The sequence below is a fragment of the Malania oleifera genome, chromosome 6 (genome assembly GCF_029873635.1).
Source record: "Malania oleifera isolate guangnan ecotype guangnan chromosome 6, ASM2987363v1, whole genome shotgun sequence".
Taxonomy (NCBI): domain Eukaryota; kingdom Viridiplantae; phylum Streptophyta; class Magnoliopsida; order Santalales; family Ximeniaceae; genus Malania; species Malania oleifera.
Genome location: NC_080422.1, coordinates 92,059,808 through 92,077,795, shown reverse-complemented (window position 1 = coordinate 92,077,795; position 17,988 = coordinate 92,059,808). Strand labels below are relative to the sequence as shown.

The 17,988-nt window shown below is 36.7% G+C and overlaps 1 protein-coding gene across 1 annotated transcript; it reads right to left on the bottom strand.

Annotated features, from left to right (window-relative positions):
* Positions 1 to 1,826: 1,826 nt before the first annotated feature.
* Positions 1,827 to 4,389, bottom strand: LOC131158362 (uncharacterized). The gene is made up of 2 exons (XM_058113179.1): positions 4,064 to 4,389; positions 1,827 to 3,059 (listed from the first exon to the last, which is right to left on the bottom strand). The coding sequence occupies exon 2, from the start codon at positions 3,043 to 3,045 to the stop codon at positions 1,912 to 1,914; it is 1,134 nt and encodes a 377-aa protein (XP_057969162.1). The 5' UTR covers positions 3,046 to 3,059; positions 4,064 to 4,389; the 3' UTR covers positions 1,827 to 1,911.
* Positions 4,390 to 17,988: the final 13,599 nt, after the last annotated feature.

The window sequence follows — 17,988 nt, the reverse complement described above, 5'->3', positions numbered from 1 at the left end:
GTTGTGATAATGGATCGGATAATGAAGATGCCTAGAGGAAATTAAACAACAAGTAAATAAAAATACACAACCAAAACAACAACACAAAGATTTACATGGTTCAGCAAAACCTACATCCACGGAAGCAATGACACGCAAATTTTCACTAAGAAAATCAAGATGTACACAATACATTTCTCTAATGATCATTCTCACTCTCATATATGCCTAGAATAACATATAAAAAAGTTTCATGGAGGTTTCCCCCTGTTTGCCCAACCACCCAACATTCAAAATTCAAAAAATTTTGAAAAACTGCTCGCAGCCTAGGCGCCTCTCGTCAACGAACACAAGGTTTCATTGACGAGACCAAGAAGACCCTTCATCGACGAATATAGGGCTCTCGTCAACGATGCTAGAAATCTGAAATTTCTTGCTCTTGGTAATTACTCGTTGACGAACTTCAACCTTCGTCGACGAGTCTCTACTGTCCCCTCATCGATGAAAATAAGCCTTCGTCAACGAGGTTGTGCTATGCTGCTCCTTTCGTATTTTTCCCTCTTCCTTCTTTGCTTATGAAAACAAAAGTATAAGAGATGGCACTTACATTGCATTATAAACATATAGTAGATAATAATTTAGTACTTCAATTGAAATTGAATTCGCACATATATATATATATATATATATATATAAGTTATGGATATATTTTTCATGAACAATTATAGATGAAATGTAATTTGAACTTATATATAATGAACAACTTCCATTTTTGAGATGAAATAAGTTATGGATATATTTTTCATGAATAGTTATAGATGAAATGTAATTTGAACTTACATATAATGAACAACTTCCATTTTTGAGATGAAAAGAGGGAAGGAAGGCTATAACACGAGAAAGTCTAATTTCGAGGCATTTTCATTAATTAATTATTTTTTATTTTCAAACTGAGTTTGGGTTATACAACAAGAGTGACTCGTCTTTCGTCTCGTATGTCTTCACACTCCTCACAATATTCCAATCAAGACCTTTAATATAAGTCTCAATCCTTGACAATATTCCCTAATGGACATTCTCATTGATTATATTTGTGAAAAAGAAATACAAAATGCCAATTGATAATTTTTTTTCTCTCATAATGATGCATGATTCAAATTTTTTAGGCTACTTATTGATAACTAATAAAGGGAACATAAGTGTCTTTAAGATTAAAAGTTAAGGAAAATAGTGAAAATTGCTGCTATTCTTATATGCTTTAAGAATCAACATCAGAAGTTTCTTTAGTATGCTCAATCCAACCAAGAAGCATCAAAAGCTTGAGCAACACCAAAAAATACCAAATGGTATTAAACAATGCCTGAGTGAACTTCATGGTGATCCATCAATATAGGGAAGACGATAGTGCGACTAATTTTCTCACTAGAGAAGAAGAAATGAGAAACAATGTTATCTATGAAAAATCACATCTTTTACCGCGTTCTCTGAAAGGTATCTTTTGGATGGATAGGTTGGGTCTCACTTCCGTTCGTTATTAGTCATCCTCTCGATTTTTGTTTGGTTAGTTTAGATTTTTTTAATTTTAGTTTATTTTAATATTTTTGCTTTTGCTAGACGTGTTTAGATTTGTCTCTTAATACCTTTGTTTGGATTTGTAATCCTGTTTTAGTTGGTTGTTAGTATTGTTGTTGGAAGACCTTTAATGTATTTTTTATTTGTAATCTCTCAATGCTTGTCATGTAATTACGATATTTTTTTACCAAAAGTGAGGGTATATTAATAAATAATTGAAGGTGCCGTCCTCCTTTAGTTAAAAAGATAAAAAACAATGCCCGACGAAGAGTAAAAAAAGCATGAGTAACACAAGACTGTACAATGTCTTAGAAGAAGAAAAAATGTGTACGCATTCTACTATGTGTTGGAAATTCTTCTTTACATTTCTTCTACGCTACTGTCTTGTGGGAAAATCTTTCCATCCATATCCACTTCTCGTTCTTGTTGGAAAGATAAAGGGTGAGAATCCTCCAAAGCTACACTATCATTGTTGGTAGTCACTGATGATGAACCATTGCTGCTGAGTGTGTTAATAGCACCGCGGGTTTCAGATTTGATTTCCACCTTAACTGTAATGTCATTCTTCAAACCTTCTATGATGCTCTTACTTTCATTTTCAGAATCAGCAGGGTAGCTTCCTTCATTCAACACATCCATTCCTTCAACTGGCACGTTTTCGGACAGTCCAATTAGACTGCCTAATCTCGAAATTGTTCCCTGAGGTAGAATGTTAGACTGGTTGTCATTTGATGCGATCTTCCTAGATTCCAAAACATCATTACCATCATGGGGAACCCCGTTCTTATCCTGAAAGCCATGGGCTTCATTTTCCATTTCACTGTGGCCATGGACAGGAGCATTCTCCCTTCCACTGGATTGGACAGCATCCACCTCTTGACCATCTATTGGGGCTTCATTCTCATCATCCCCCTTGCTGTACCCCAATGCCTCATCACTTTCAATTATTTGTGTACTAACAGTATCTCCCTCGTTAATTTTCTGCCCAGGTATATCCTTATTTAAACTGACCGATCCATTGCCTTCACCTCCTTCAATATCAGAAACATTGTCTTCTTGTGATCCTTTGGATTCTGTTTCCTTCACCTTTCCATCTGTTTTCTCCCCATGAGTAGCGGCATTTTGATTAGTGTTTTCCCTTGCCTTTGGCAAAGACCTTTCATCATCTTTTATTTCAGAGTTTCTGTTGAATTCATTATTCCCACCACCTCCATCTTCGTTCCCAGCTTCTCCCACTAAGTCTTCATCTTCCAGGTCCGACTCATCTCCATCACTCAACAGCCCAGCATTTCCTTTGCGGCCCAACATTAGAATTCTGTGTTTTTCAATGAGCTTGCTTTGTAAACTCCCACCATAGTCCTTCCTCTTATGGTAAGGGTGCTTAGCCTGGTATAACAACCAGATGGAGATGGCAAGGAGCAATGTGAACTGAATGGCACTCTTAACCTTGAAACCCCCGGGTCTCTGGTTCCGGCCAGTAGAATGGTAATTCATCACACCCTGCACCACTGCTTCCAAATCTCAAATCGTTAACAGTCATAATGGAAATTTATTATAGAAAGAACTGCGTATTACTGATCAAACGAACTCCTTGGAAGTATTTGCTCATAAATGCTTCAACATGAATTGAAAATTAAACACTTTTTTCATAAAAGAAAGTATACTAGAAATGGTCAAAACTCTAAAGTATGAGTATAATACATATATTTATAAATATCTCAGGAGTGCAATATAGAAATAAATTAAAATATAATTATATAGGGATTGTTAGCTTGAATACAGAAAAGAAGGCATGCCCTCATTTCTAATAACAGACTAAAAAAAAATAGACCACCCAGATTCAGTCTATGTGAGCAATAAAATTGAATAAAACTAAGTAGGCATAATCAAAAATACGTGAATGTTACTCTTAATTTTCAACATCATTAAAACATTTCTCATCCCTTTTCCCCTCATTTTCCCTAGAAACAGAAAGACACTTGCAAAGAAAAAGTGAAATCCCCTTGAAAACACATTCTCTACACGGGTCAAAAAAAGAAAAAGAAAAAAGAAACAAGTACTTAAGATCTTAAAACAAAACTTTCAATCAATTGAACCTAATTAAAAAAACTATGTGAGCAAGTTAGACAAGCTTTTAGCCTTTACATTAGACAAGCTTTTATCCTTTATATTTTTGGATCCAAAACAAATTCAAAACCTCATTTTCATTACCTCATCCTCAGTTTTCCCAACCAAACATATTTTTAAGAAAATGAAAATGATCGCAATCAGTAAGCATAAGGTCCCCACACTCAGGAAGGGAACATACATAAAAAGTAAAGAGAGATTACTACCATCTTAAACACATCACAAACTCAATAAAAACCGCATACTCACTTTACCATTTTCTCAGTAAATCAAACCCTTTTAAACCAAATAATAAATTTCAAGAAAATTACAGCCGAGAAACATAAAACTAAACAAAATTAAACTAAATCCACCAAATCTACATAGAAAAAGACAACAGATTTACCGTTTATTGAAGCAGCAACTAAGACTCCGTGAAAGACCAAGATGAGTTGAGAAACTTTTTCTTTCACTTTTCTTTTCTTCTCTTTTCTTTTCAGTTCGTCTCCAAAACTTGTGCTTTGTTGGTGTGAATCTCACAATTGTCGTGTTCGCAAAGAAAGTTGGGAAATCCAGGCTGCAGTTATTCTTTACACCTGACCTCCCCGAAATACCCCTCCATCGGAGTGCTAGAACTTTGTGGTCCAGGAGAAATTCAAAGAAAGTATAAGGGTAAAGTAGGAATGAAAAATATAATGCCGTCGGTGGTGCCTTCGTGCGAGGCGGGAGAGGGAAACATGAGTAGACCGGGCCCAAGGCCGAAATAAAAGATGGGCCAAACATGGGCCCTGATAAGCCCATTGACATCTCGTGTTGCTATAGTGGGCCCACTTCACTGTTCTTGTTTAAAGGGCGGCTATCGTACCGTTAATAATTGTATATCACATGTGCTTGGCCCTGTGCGACATTGCTATATGTATCGTGACTTCAACCAAAGTTTATTAAAATTGGTTTTAAAAAAATAACCCAGAAATTTGCGTCTGAATATTTATTTTTGGAAGTAAATTAAAAGTTATATTACACTTATTTTAAATTAAAAATTACATTTAGATAATTAAATTTGAATTAAATTTTTTTAAAATTAAAACAAATAATATGTCTGGGTCTAAGGGGTCACAATCAATGCCTCGATGATGGCTAGCAACAATTATAAAACGTAATAATTAATAGCACTGATTAATGGTTACAGTAATACTTAATGTTTGAAACGTGACAATAAAATCGAATGAAATGAAGAATTTTTATAATAAATTTATAAAATTATGAAGATTCATTCTATTTGTTTATATCAAACAATAATAGTGTGATAGTGGATTAGTGGTCCATGATGGTGGTTGGCACTCATGGGAGATGGTGAAATGGGATGACAAATGATTGGTTGTTTTTTGTCATGTTTAAAATCCTAAAAATGCTTTTCAGAATATATTTAACCCTAAGAAAAATTTATAAAAATAATTAAAAATTTTATTTTATTTTTTGTATTTTTGTATTCTTAATTCTTGAATATAAAAATAACTACTTATTAAAGTGTAAGGCCAAAAATACGATAATTCTCAAAGTGATAAAATTTGTAATACCAATTTTACCCTTCCTCATGCATTTTATATAAAATGGAAATTCCAAATATATCCCAAAACTCAAATTTAAATGCTTAAAGCCCTTGTCGATTTTATAGTTGGCTATAGAATTCCTTCCTATTTAAATTCCACTTCTCTTCTTCCAACCCGCCATCCATCTTCTTAAGGAAGTTACAAATTCCTTTAATTTAAATGGCAATTACATGTATGTACAATCCCAAAATATTGTTTCTACTTCAATAAGGATTTTCATCAAATCCGAAAATTAAAAGCCACCAAAGCTTTCCGTTCATGCAATTTCCAATGATCAAGTTTTTTGAGATCTCTTAGTTGTTCCATACAAGATCGAACATATGCTAACCAAGGAATTCTCTCTCATAGTTATTGTATATTATGAAATTAGCTTAAATTGTGATGTTTTGAAAAATAAAGAAGTATAGGAAGAATTCTTAATCACTACTGTGGAATTCTCTTTGATTTCTTAGAGAAAGCATTTTCAGTAGCTCTTCATACTCTGGAAGTACAAATTTGTAACATCGAGACAACACCTGAAATATCAATTAGTTGTAGGAGGAGGTGATTGTTCCAAAAGCCTGGTCTTATTAGTTGACATCAATGGTAAGAAAGTTATAAGGGTAAAGAAGTTATTAGAAGATTTGAATCCAAATGATATTTTAGATTAAATATTTGTTATCTTTAAATATATATATATATATATATATATATATATATATATAAGGTTTATTATGTTTTCTATTTTAGATTGCTTTTTGGTTTTTCATTTTCTATTTTTCTTTGGCTTTGATACCTATGATTAAAGCTTTTAAGAGTTAAAATGAAAGGTGGATTAGGGCATATTGAGGAAGAAGTATATCAACTTATAATTTCAATGCATCTAGTATCTTGGGTCTATGGTTACTAGGCATGTTAGATTGATCTAGAGCAATATAAATCATCCAAATACAACAAAAGTTTTTAATCCAATAAATGCTTTTTATATATATATTTTTAGGTATGTATCATCAAAAGATGTTAAAAAAAAAAAAAAAACATTTAATTAGGCTTATTGTTCATGTAAATGCGTATGAATAAATTTATTATTGATTTTTTTTTCTCTCTATCACACCCCAACATGTGTGCATGTGTACATACACACAAGGGCTGTGAATCTATACTTATGTGGGTTTGATGTAATTAGTCATTTTAAGTAGCATTTTGAAATTTTGATTGAGAGTATATGCAAAAGGTTCCGTGTATTAGATTGATATCATGCAATATAAATTGCCTAAATACAACAAAAAAATTCTAATCAATTAATCTCTTTTACATTTGGTTGGTAATAAAAATGTATCATTAAAAGATGCCTAAAAAGACATTGTACTAGATTTATCCTTCATGTATATGACCATGAATAGATTTATTATTGATGTTTTTGACATTTTCTGTGCTAATTTAATTTCCTTTGACATTGTGTAAAACCATTCAAACATTTTTGTTGTGTACATGTTGGTATTGACATTGAATGTGCATAGGACTTTAGAGTTTAAATGTAAACCTTGGTGACCATATTGTATTTTTTGTAAGTATAATAGAAATTTAAAGCTAATTTTATCATGAAAAAATATGATTTTTTGACTGAAAATGAATTTGATTATTATTTTTTGTTAATTTACCCATTTGACGTGATAAATTTCAGATTTTGAGGTACGGAGAATATATTTAATATTCTAAATTAAGTATATTCACATATAGAAGAATATTTTTCTTGCGTAAGGCACGCGTGCTTTCACTAATACTTATAAGCATAAAACCTAAAATATGGTAGGTCCAAGGTGATAAAAATAAAAAGTTTCAAATTACCCTCCTGTTTAATTTATGCAAAGTTAATATCCTATCCATGTCCTAAATTTTAAATGTAACAACACATTTAATTACAACTTTTCAGTTAGATTTGGCAGTTATATGCAAGTTGTCTAGTACTCAAAGCTTCACCATTGGAATCCTAAACAACCTAACTTTTTGCTTCCTCTCCCCTTTTTCTCTTCTTAATCCATTTAAATTTGAAGAGTCATGAATTGATCATCGGCATCCAAGAGTCCAAGTGTGGGAAGATTTTCCAAATGCTTGGATCTGCACCAATGAACAAGTGATACACATGATCAAGGTTCCAAAGATTTACTCCAGTAAACCAAAACCTTATTTCCTCAATCTCCTCCAAGCTTCCTAGGTTTGGGTTTGGGAGATATATAAGCTCATACTCTACGGGAAAGGCTTATATACAAAAGTTGTTCCTCTTTTTTTCTTGCTCCCGAGTTTTGAGGAACACCTTACTCTGCAATGCCTATTGTCACGAGCTAAGCTTGTTCAGGGCATTATACTTGCCTGTGACCGCTTATCTCGTGTGCTTAGGATGGGTTTCCATCATGTAAATACTAGTGTAGGGTTAATTTCTGCTAGTAGAGTATTTGTCAAATAAGGCAGTATGACTCCTCGGTCACTTTGATGTTTCCTAGTGCTAGGATGATAATTACATAAAAACCTCTTTAGGGGAGGGTGAGTGTTCATCAGTTATTGTAAAACTCACTAGCAATTTTCAACGTGCTTAGCCTACTTGCCTCCCTCGCTAAGTACAACATGTCAATGGAGGATTTGTTAATGAATTACGTTTGCTTCAGTGATTACTGCTTGCTTGCCACGGCTTTCATGAATTGATTACTATTTCTGCTTCTATCTGAATGAATGTTAATGAAAGTGTTTTGTGGATGAATGTTGGTAAATGATAGGCTGGCTAGTTAAGTAAGAATGCTTTAGCTAGCGCTGCATGGCCCTTCACAAGGGTGTGAAAATAGTCAGACCGTGACATTTGGTATCAGAGTCAAGTCGGTGACACTTGGTGAGAGCCCAAGGTTGTGTTGCTACGTGAATTTGATTGCCTTTGTTATTGGATTTGGGAAGCTTTGGTAAGTGACCATGGCACCAAACACAACTGAGAGGATCAGCATGCTGGAAGCACAGGTTGAGACAACAATCAACACTATGGCCGCAGAGGTGGTCTAGATGAGAGAACTTGTTGATGAGGTGATGGGATCACAAAAACAACAAACAAGTTTGATAGGCGACATGTCAGAGGACTTTCACCACACAGTTGAAACTTTGTAGGCCCGGATGGCAGATTTGGATGCAAAGATGAATGTGATGGTTCTTGCTATGGGGAACTCCAACACTCTAGGAGTTAGCAAGACCAAGGGTGCCAGAACCCAGGACGTATGGGGGTGCCCGAGATGCCAAGGAGTTAGAGAACTTCTTGTTTGATGTGGAGCAGTACTTTTGCGTTGTGAGGATGGCCTCAGAACAGGCAAAGGTGGATACTGCGATCATGTATGTGGTTGGTGATGCCAAACTGTGGTGGCGTACCAAGTATAGAGAAATTGAAAATGGAAGCTGTGTAATTGATAGTTGGGCAGCCTTGAAGAGAGAGCTCAAGGCCCAATTCTGAGTATAATGCAAGGAGAAAACTAAGAGATCTCAAACATACAGGGTCGATCAGCGAATATGTGAAACAATTTTCTACTTTAATGTTGGATATTCGGGATATGTTGGAGAAGGACGAGTTGTTCTATTTTCTAGAGGGGATGAAACTGTGGGCAAGAACTGAACTTCATAGGCAAAGGGTTCAAGACTTGTCAACTGCACAAGCGGCTGCAGAATGCTTGACTGACTACGCTGGTAATGATACCGCTTCGTCCAAACGGTTTGGCGGAGAGGGAAACAGTGGAAAGTCTTTCAAGAATGGCAAACCCAAGAGTGGGGAAGCCGAATCTAAATCATCCACCTCAAAGGAAGCTTCGTCGTCTCAAGGATTCAACACACCCAAGGGAAAGGGTAAACTTGAGTGTTTATTGTGTCGAGGTCCTCATAGAGTTTTTGAGTACCCTTACAAAGCATCACTTAATGCTTTACAAGCTTCCATTGCAGAGCAGGCAGTGGAAGACGATGGGGAAGAGGATGATGCCCCAAGGGTGGGTTCAATGCGGTTGGTGAACACATTGGAAAAGCAGGCAAAAACACCGAAAGTTACACGAGCAAAAGGGTTAATGTTTATGGACTTGAGGATAAATGGGAAGAGTACTCACGCTATGGTGGATACGAGGGCTACTCATAATTTTGTTTCGCAGTTGGAAGCATGGAGACTCAACTTATCCTTAAAGAAGGATACAGGATGCATAAAAGCAATTAACTCTGTAGCCCAGCCTACTCTGGGAGTAGCCAAGCAAGTGGCTATAAAGCTTGGACAGTGGGAAGGTCATGTGAATTTCATTGCGGTGCCATTGGATGACTTTCCAGTCATTCTAGGAATGGAGTTCCTAAGGGGGACGAGGGCAATGCTGATGCCTTCGGCTAGTTCCCTGTGTCTGATAGGAGATCACTCATGCATGGTGTAAGTCGTTGTAATGAAAGGAGATGACGGGAAGTCCCTTTCAACCATACAACTCAATGAGGGATTAGGTCAGGTGAGCGGACACGTCTAGCCATGGTCGTGGTAGACAAAGAAGTAGGCCAAGAGCTGGAGCTTACGACCATCCAAGCGATGTTGGATGAGGATAAGGAGGTGTTTTCAAATAAGCTGCCTCATAATTTGCCTTCACGACGGATTGTGGAGGATGAGATCGAGTTGTTAGCAGGAGTGAAACCACCTACTAAAGGGCCATGTCGAATTGCGCCTCAAGAGATAGTAGAGTTGGGTAAGAAACTTGATGAATTGGAAGCGGGATGTGTTCGCCCTTCCAAAACACCGTTGGGAGCATCGGTGTTGTTTCATAGGAAACACGAAGAGCATCTACAGAAGGTGTTTGATAGGCTGAGGGAAAATTGTCTAGATGTGAAGAAGGAGAATTTCTCTTTCGCTCGGCGAAGCAACAAATTCCTTGGTCAAGTGGTTGAACAAGTTCATATCCGGAGGGGTATGGAGAAGGTAAGGATGATTCAAGAACGGAAAATCCCCACGACAGTGAAGGAGTTGCGTTCCTTTCTTGGCCTTTCTAGATGCTGCAGGAAGTTCGTTGAGGGGTACTCCCGGAGAATGACTCCAATGACAGGACTACTCGGAAGGTATTATTGGCCGCACATGTGGGATGATGTGGTTGATTATACCAAAACTTGTCTCACTTGCCAACAAGACAAGGGGGGGCGGAAGAAGTATGGTACTTTCATGGCCACACCAAAGTACTGTTTGGTAGAGGGGACGACACAATTGTTCCTTGTGACTATTGTAAGATATTGGGGTTTTCCCCAAGTTATTATTTGTGACCGAGATTTAACATTCACTGACAACTTCTTGACAGAGTTTTTCAGTATATTCAGGTCACATCTTGACATCTTTTCGAGCTATCATCGACAGACAGACGGACAGATGAAGAGATTTAGACAGCTGCTAGACGAGTACTTGTACCCTTTTGTCAATGACAACCAAAAGAATGGCGTGCAACTACTTGAAGTGGCTCCATTCTGTGGCAACGCCCAAAGGTGCTCAAAAACCAACAAGAGCCCTTTTGAGCTTGTTATAGGCCAGCTGCCGTTGTTACCTCACACAGTGGGTGAGCCGTACAGACAAAAGAGTCCTAGGGCGTACATCTTCACCAGTGAAGGGAGACAGAATGCAGACTTTGCCCAAGCCTATCTGGAGAAAGCTTCTGAGCAGATGAAGAAGTGGGCAGATTAGGAGAGAAGACCACGGTTTCATGTCAACTGCCTCAAGCTGTTCAATGCCAACACCAACGACCTGAGCAGAAGTGAGTCAAACAGCGCAGAGTTGAAGATAGTGCAACTTGACAGACATGAAGTTGAAGAGATCCTTGTAGATAGAAAGTTCATATTCTCAAGGAAGAAGCGGCAGAAGTTCCTAGTGAAGTGGAAATGCCTTGATGACAAAGAAATCAGCTGGATTTCTGCGGAATATATTCAACCGTTCGTGGACAAATTTGAAGTGTACCTATCGCCAAAAGTCTACGAGGACGTCGACCGCATAAGTGGGGGAGAATGTCACCAGCAAAGCTTGTTCAGGGCATTATGCTTGCCTGTGACCGCTTATCTTGTGTGCTTAGGATGGGTTTCCATCATGTAAATACTAGTGTAGGGTTAATTTCTGCTAGTATAGTCTTTGTAAGCCAAATAAGGCAGTATGACTCCTCGGTCACTTTGATGTTTCCTAGTGCCAGGATGATAATTACATAAAAACCTCTTTAGGGGAGGGTGAGTGTTCATTAATCATTGTAAAACTCACTAGCAATTGTCAACGTGCTTAGCCTACTTGCATCCCTCGCTAAGTACAACATGTCAACGAAGGATTTGTTAATGAATTACGTTTGCTTCAATGATTATTGCTTGCTTGCCACGGCTTTCATGAATTGACTACTATTTTTACTGCTATCTGAATGAATGTTAATGAAAGTGTTTTGTGGATGAATGTTGGTAAACAATAGGCTGGCTAGTTAAGTAAGAGTGCTTTAACTAGCGCCACACGGCCCTTCACAAGGGTGTGAAAATAGTCGGACCGTGACACCTATGAAGGTAAAGATGTTTTTGATTAATTGATTTTAGTTTTAAAAGATGATTTTGGCATTGTTGTTATTTTTTTTTTTCTTTTTCAAGTGAGGTATGCTCAAATTTCTTCCTTTCTAAATTTCTCTTCTAATATAATTTAATTTAATGTGTATCAATCACTATGTATGCCTTTTATCTATGTGTTTCTTCTCATTTATATATGTTGTTTAATTTCTTTTCTTATATTTATAGTTTTTGGAATGATCTAACACTATGTAATTTTAATTTTAATTATTTTGCTTTTTTATGTGGTGTCAACAAAATTGGCTTCGTAATATAGGGGATCATGATGCACAACAAATACTAAAACACAAAATCAATGTGGTCATTATAGGCACCAAATGATAACTCAACAATTTTTTTTTTTTTTTTTTTTTGAAGTTTTCTTGAAAATGAGTGAGATCTATATATGTCGGTGTGGATTAGCTCTTATGTCACGCCCCGAACCCGGAAATAGGACCCGAGGTTGAAAATAGAATCTAACATGTCCCTGTATCTGATAAAACATCCAAAGATACAATACAATGGATGAGGGTCCGACCCCGTGGGGTTCGCAGGCACCCTAAACACATCCAATCACAAACATATACGCAGCGAAAAAAAAAGTCATTTTATAACAACATATACAGTACCATACCAGAGTCCATACAAAAGCAGAACATAACTCTATCAATCGTACATACGGGTGCCCAAATACATCTCAAAATGACAACCCACCAAAAATACAGTCCTAACACTTAACCAAATGCTAACTGTAGTACACCGGCTACTACGCTCCCTACACCAGGACGGTAGTTCCGGATACTCAAAGGAGTTATAAAAATGTACGTACAGTAGGGGTGAGACACCTCTCAGTAAGGAAGAACACAGGTTATATCGGTCTGTGGCATTTGAGTGTTATCATAATACACTAACTTGCATGGATCAATAGTCAAAACAATCAAAATAGTTCCAGTATTTTCAAAACCCAAGCAATACAATCTGGTGTCGTCATACCCTTCGCCTCGAAGCCGAACTGTCTGGTGGTATTTCACACCCTTTGGTAAAAACCGGTGATCTGGTGGTATTTCACACCCTTCGGCCAACGCCGGCAGTCTGGTGATATTTCACACCCTTCAGCAAACGCCGATGCCCCTGGTAACCCTTGCATAGCATCAACGTTGAATCGGTGCAGATCTGGTGTTCGCACACCCTTCGACTCGAAAGCCGAATTTTCAAACCTGGAACAATTCAAAACCCCGTTCCTATTTCACCAAGATACAATATATGCATGCTCATATAACCAAAGAAACCACACTCATTTGGTAATCTAAATCATGGTTTTTCAAACAAATACAGTTTAAACAAGTCAAGGCACGACCATCCCAATATCACGGTATAAATCACACATATACTCAATTTTTAACAAAACCAGGGATGCAACCTGTCGCCCCCTTTTTCCAAAATTGTAATAATGAAAAACCTATAGTTTTCCTCGTTAGATCCCCTCAAAGGAGTAGTCAAAACACACACAGGACCGTGGACCACAATTCCACCGAGTCCGATTTAAAAAATAACCAATATAAACATAGTTCCCCTTACCTTTTCCCCGATTAACAAATCCCGAACTCCAAGGCCCCTAAACAGTGAACCGAGTTCCAAAACCTACAAATCACGGTACTGAATATACTCACAAGACTGTTACCTACAAAACTATCGGATCAGAAATGAAAATCGAGTCTTATCTCGATTTTTTACCAAAACCCAAAAATCTCTAAAATGAGATTCCGATCCTTAGAAGTTGTAGAGAATCCTTCCACGATCCTCGTGGTAACTTCAGATTCCTAATTCCATCAACGATCGGTGAAAAAATCTAGAGAGAGAGAGTAGGGAGAGGTTTAGAGAGAGAGAGAGAGAGAGAGAGAGAGATATTTGAAGTTTCTTAGCTTGAAAGTAAAGAATATTCTATTTATAGCCTTTTTGACCCGGCCCAATTCATCGACGAAATGGTGTTCTCGTCGACGAATCTTTCACTGACTTCATCGACGAATCGGTGGCCTCATCGATGAATCTGAGATCACCGATTTTTCCAAGACTCCTCGGCTTCTCCTCGTCGACGAGAAGAACAAATGCTTCGTTGACGAAATATGCCAATTTCTCAATTTGCCCCTCTCTTATATATTTAAACCCAGTTATCACGGTTCGGGTTCTTACATCGTATCTTCAAGTTTGCCTTCCAATTCTTGATTTTACCTTTAATGGAAAAATTTTGCTCTCTTAATTTGTCGGTCTTAACGATCACTTATCAATCAATTTTCTATACACAAGTTGCTAACCCTATAAAAAAGTACCAATAAGTCCATGAAAGAAAACACAATGGAACATGTTGTGATATGTAGCTCACATACTTAGTGGAAGACATGCACAAAGAGAAAACATGAAGGAAATCAAGATGCTAGTGGCAGTAGGGGAAACTGTCAGCCCAAGTGTGTCTCTAGTGGGAGGGGGGTGAATAGACGTTTTTCGCGAATAATATGTTTTTCTACGAAAAAAAAAATGTTGGCAAGATACAAGTGATTAATATCAAAATAAATGAGAAAGCAAATACCACAAATAAGTAAAGAGATAAGGGAGAGAGAAGCTCAACACAATGATTTTAACATGGTTCGGCACCTAACCTACGTCCACGCCTTGAGACCAACTCAAGGATTGCCAAATCCACTAAACGATCTTCTTTCAAGACGGAGAAGCCTTTACATAAAGGGAATCAATCCTAGCTGCTCACCAAAAGCTAAACCCAGGAGTTCACCAAGAACTACCTTATCAATGGCTCACAAAGAACCTTCAAACTCACAATGAATGAAAAACAAGTAGAGATTACAAATGATGCTCCTTCTTGAGCTGATATTACAAATAGAACCTCACACTACTCTCTTTCAGCAAGTGATGAATAACAAGAATAAAGTGCAAGAGAGCTTTGAGCAATATGAAAACCTAGAATGAATGCTTCAACTAATTTTCTCAACAACCAATATTCAATCAATGTCTTTAAAGAATTTCAGTAGGTTGTATTTATGACCAAGGAGACGAGCAAGCGGCTGGCTAGCCTTTGGGCATTAATGGAGACAAGAAAAACCAAAAACTAGAGTATGTCGCCGTCAGTCGTCGATGAGTGGTACTCACTAGTCGACGATTCGCACACATTAGTCGACGAGTGCCCTGCTCTTGTTGACAAGTCACCTGTGTTGCAAGACATGATTTAGCTACTAGTTTAACTTGTTGACGAGCCAAGCCCCACTAGTCGACGAGTCAACCTCACTAGTCGATGAGTGTCATCCACTAGTTGAAGAGTGTCCTGTTTTCCATACTAGTAAGCCTTTAAATGCACTAACTCATGCTAGGACAATTGCACATGAATAGTATTTGATCTAATGAAACTATAGGCTTGTCCAAATGAGGTTTTAAGATGTCTTGTTTGGAAAACCAAGTTTTAAAGCTTGTTTGACATGTTATGCACTTAGTATGATTCAGTATACATGTGTAAATTCAATTATGATGTTCTATACTACACGAACTACATGCACATGCATTTTGAAAACTAAGGTGTAGTCCCAAGAGGGGGGGTGGATTGGGTTTTTCAAAATATTTCTTTTAAATCTTTTTACTGATTCACAACCTTTTGTAAATTTAGAAAACATAGAAGAATAATTTTTTAATGCTTAATTATACCAACTACAATCCTCACTCAATATTAACACAAGCCAATGATTCTTAATGAGATGCTTTCAATAATGTTTATCAATCAACCAATCAATCAATAGATACTTAACCAATTATATGAGCAGCAACACTTCCTTGATTTAGCATTTGCAAAACTCAGTTTAGAGTTTGATTATAGCCCTGTATTTATGAATATTGGTGTACTTCCTTTTAACCAAGATTTTCGCAAATGATTAATCAACGTACTCCCTTTAAGGTTTTCGCAAAAGATTAATCAAAGTAATCTCTTAAATTAAAAGTTTTCTTAATCTTGAACTTTTAGCTTCCTGCACTTATGTTGGAATTGGTGTATTCCCAAGAGGAGGGGTGAATTAGGATTTTAAACTTTTCTCCTAAGTTAAACCAGATAGCAGTATTACGCAACCTAGGGTCTATCTAGTGCGTATAAAATTGAACAATATATACATTCAGTGGAAATTAAACTACACAAGTAATTTAACCAAGTTGATCATAATAGTGTGATAGTGGATTAGCGGTCCATGATGGTGGTTGGCACTCGTGGGAGATGGTGAAATGGGATGACAAATGATTGGTCTTTTTTTGTCATGTTCAAAATCCTAAAAATGTTTTTCAAATATATTTAACCCTAAGAGAAGTTCTATAAAAATAATTAAAATTTTATTTTATTTTTTGTATTCTTAATTCTCGAATATAAAAAACTAAACTACTTATTAAAGTGTAAAGCCAAAAATATGATAGTTCTCAAAGTGACAAAATTTGTAATACCAATTTTACCCTTTGTCATGCATTTTATATAAAATGGAAATTCCAAATATATCCCAAAACTCAAATTCAAAACCCTTTTCGATTTTACAGTTGGCTATTGAATTCCTTTGTAACGACCCGACCCTTTATACAAACAAGCACCGTTAACCCAAATACAAAATACATGTACCTGTTCAAGATACATAGACAACTCACCCTAAACAGGGACATACAGGTGTAAACCATACATAATTACAATGTAAATGTTGCGGAAAAATATAAACATTCATTGAGATTTCTACTAGACTTATACCAAAGTTTACTATTACATCCTCAAGTATACAAAGTTAGACATTATATATATAACCAGTTATTACAACCCTTTAAAAAGGAACTTCATTTAAGTTTGATACATGATTTGAACGCTTACGTAAGCTAAACAAAAAACAATCTCCCCAGTCCCTCTATCTACTAGGATCGACATTCTGATGAACCTGAAAACAACTAGTTGTATAATGGGGTAAGACACTTCTTAGTAAGAAAGAAAATGTTACAACAGTGTGTAACTGCATATATACACATTTTCATAAAAACTCATACATATGGAACATTTGTTTATAATACTGTAACATATAAAATTTATCTGCACAATCAAGTATTTAAATCATGCATATGATTATTAGAACACTTCTAGCTTGGTATGACAATTTGCCCGTTTGCCCCCGTGGCATGGGTTGTGCACTGAGGCAAAATATATGGTAGTTGCCGAAGCTGCAAAGAAAGTCTTATGGCTTATCAGTTTAGTCAGAGAGCTAAGATTACAGCAAAATGGAGTGGTGCTACATTGTGATAGTTAGAGTGTCATTTACTTGGCGAAGAATCAGGTATACCATGTTAGAACCAAGCATATTGATGTGAGGTTCCAAAGGATTCGAGAATTGATTGCTTCGGGTGAACTTGTGTCAGAGAAGGTTCACACTTTTGAAAATGCAACGAATATTCTGACTAAATCGGTTACTTCAAATAAGTTCAAGCATTACTTGGACTTACTCCATGTCTCCAAGTGTTAGAAGAGAGACATACCCAACCAAGCGTTTTCAAGTTCAAGATGGAGCAGTTTATTATTATTATTATTATTATTTTTGGAATTTCTCCTAAGGGGCGTATAATCGCCAAGGTGGAGATTGTTGTTTGTGGCTCTTATCCTTTGTTTTTGTAAGCAAAGAAAGAAGAGGGAAAAACATGAAGGGGTTGCACAGCAGAGCTCGTCGACGAATGTCCTGTGTTCGTCAAAGAGAGGACAGCAAGGACTCGTTGACGAAGGTTCTGTGATCGTCGATGAGAAAGTATCAAGAGTGGGAAATTTCAGAGCTCTAAATTTGTTGACAAAATTTTGTTCTCATCGACGAAGTCTCTTCTGTGGATTGTCGACAAAGCCCTATACTTGTTGACGAAAGGTGCCTGGGCTGTGAGCAGTTTTTCTAAATTTTGAATTTTTAAACGTTGGGTAGTTGGGTAAATGGAGGGAAACCTCCGAGGAAATTCTATATATGTTATTTTGGGCATATATTAAAGGGAGTGTGATCATTTTGAGAAGTGTATTGTGTACATTGTGATTTTCATAGTGAAATTTGTGTGTTATTACTTTCGTGGATGTAGGTTTTGTTGAACCATGTAAATCTTTGTGTTG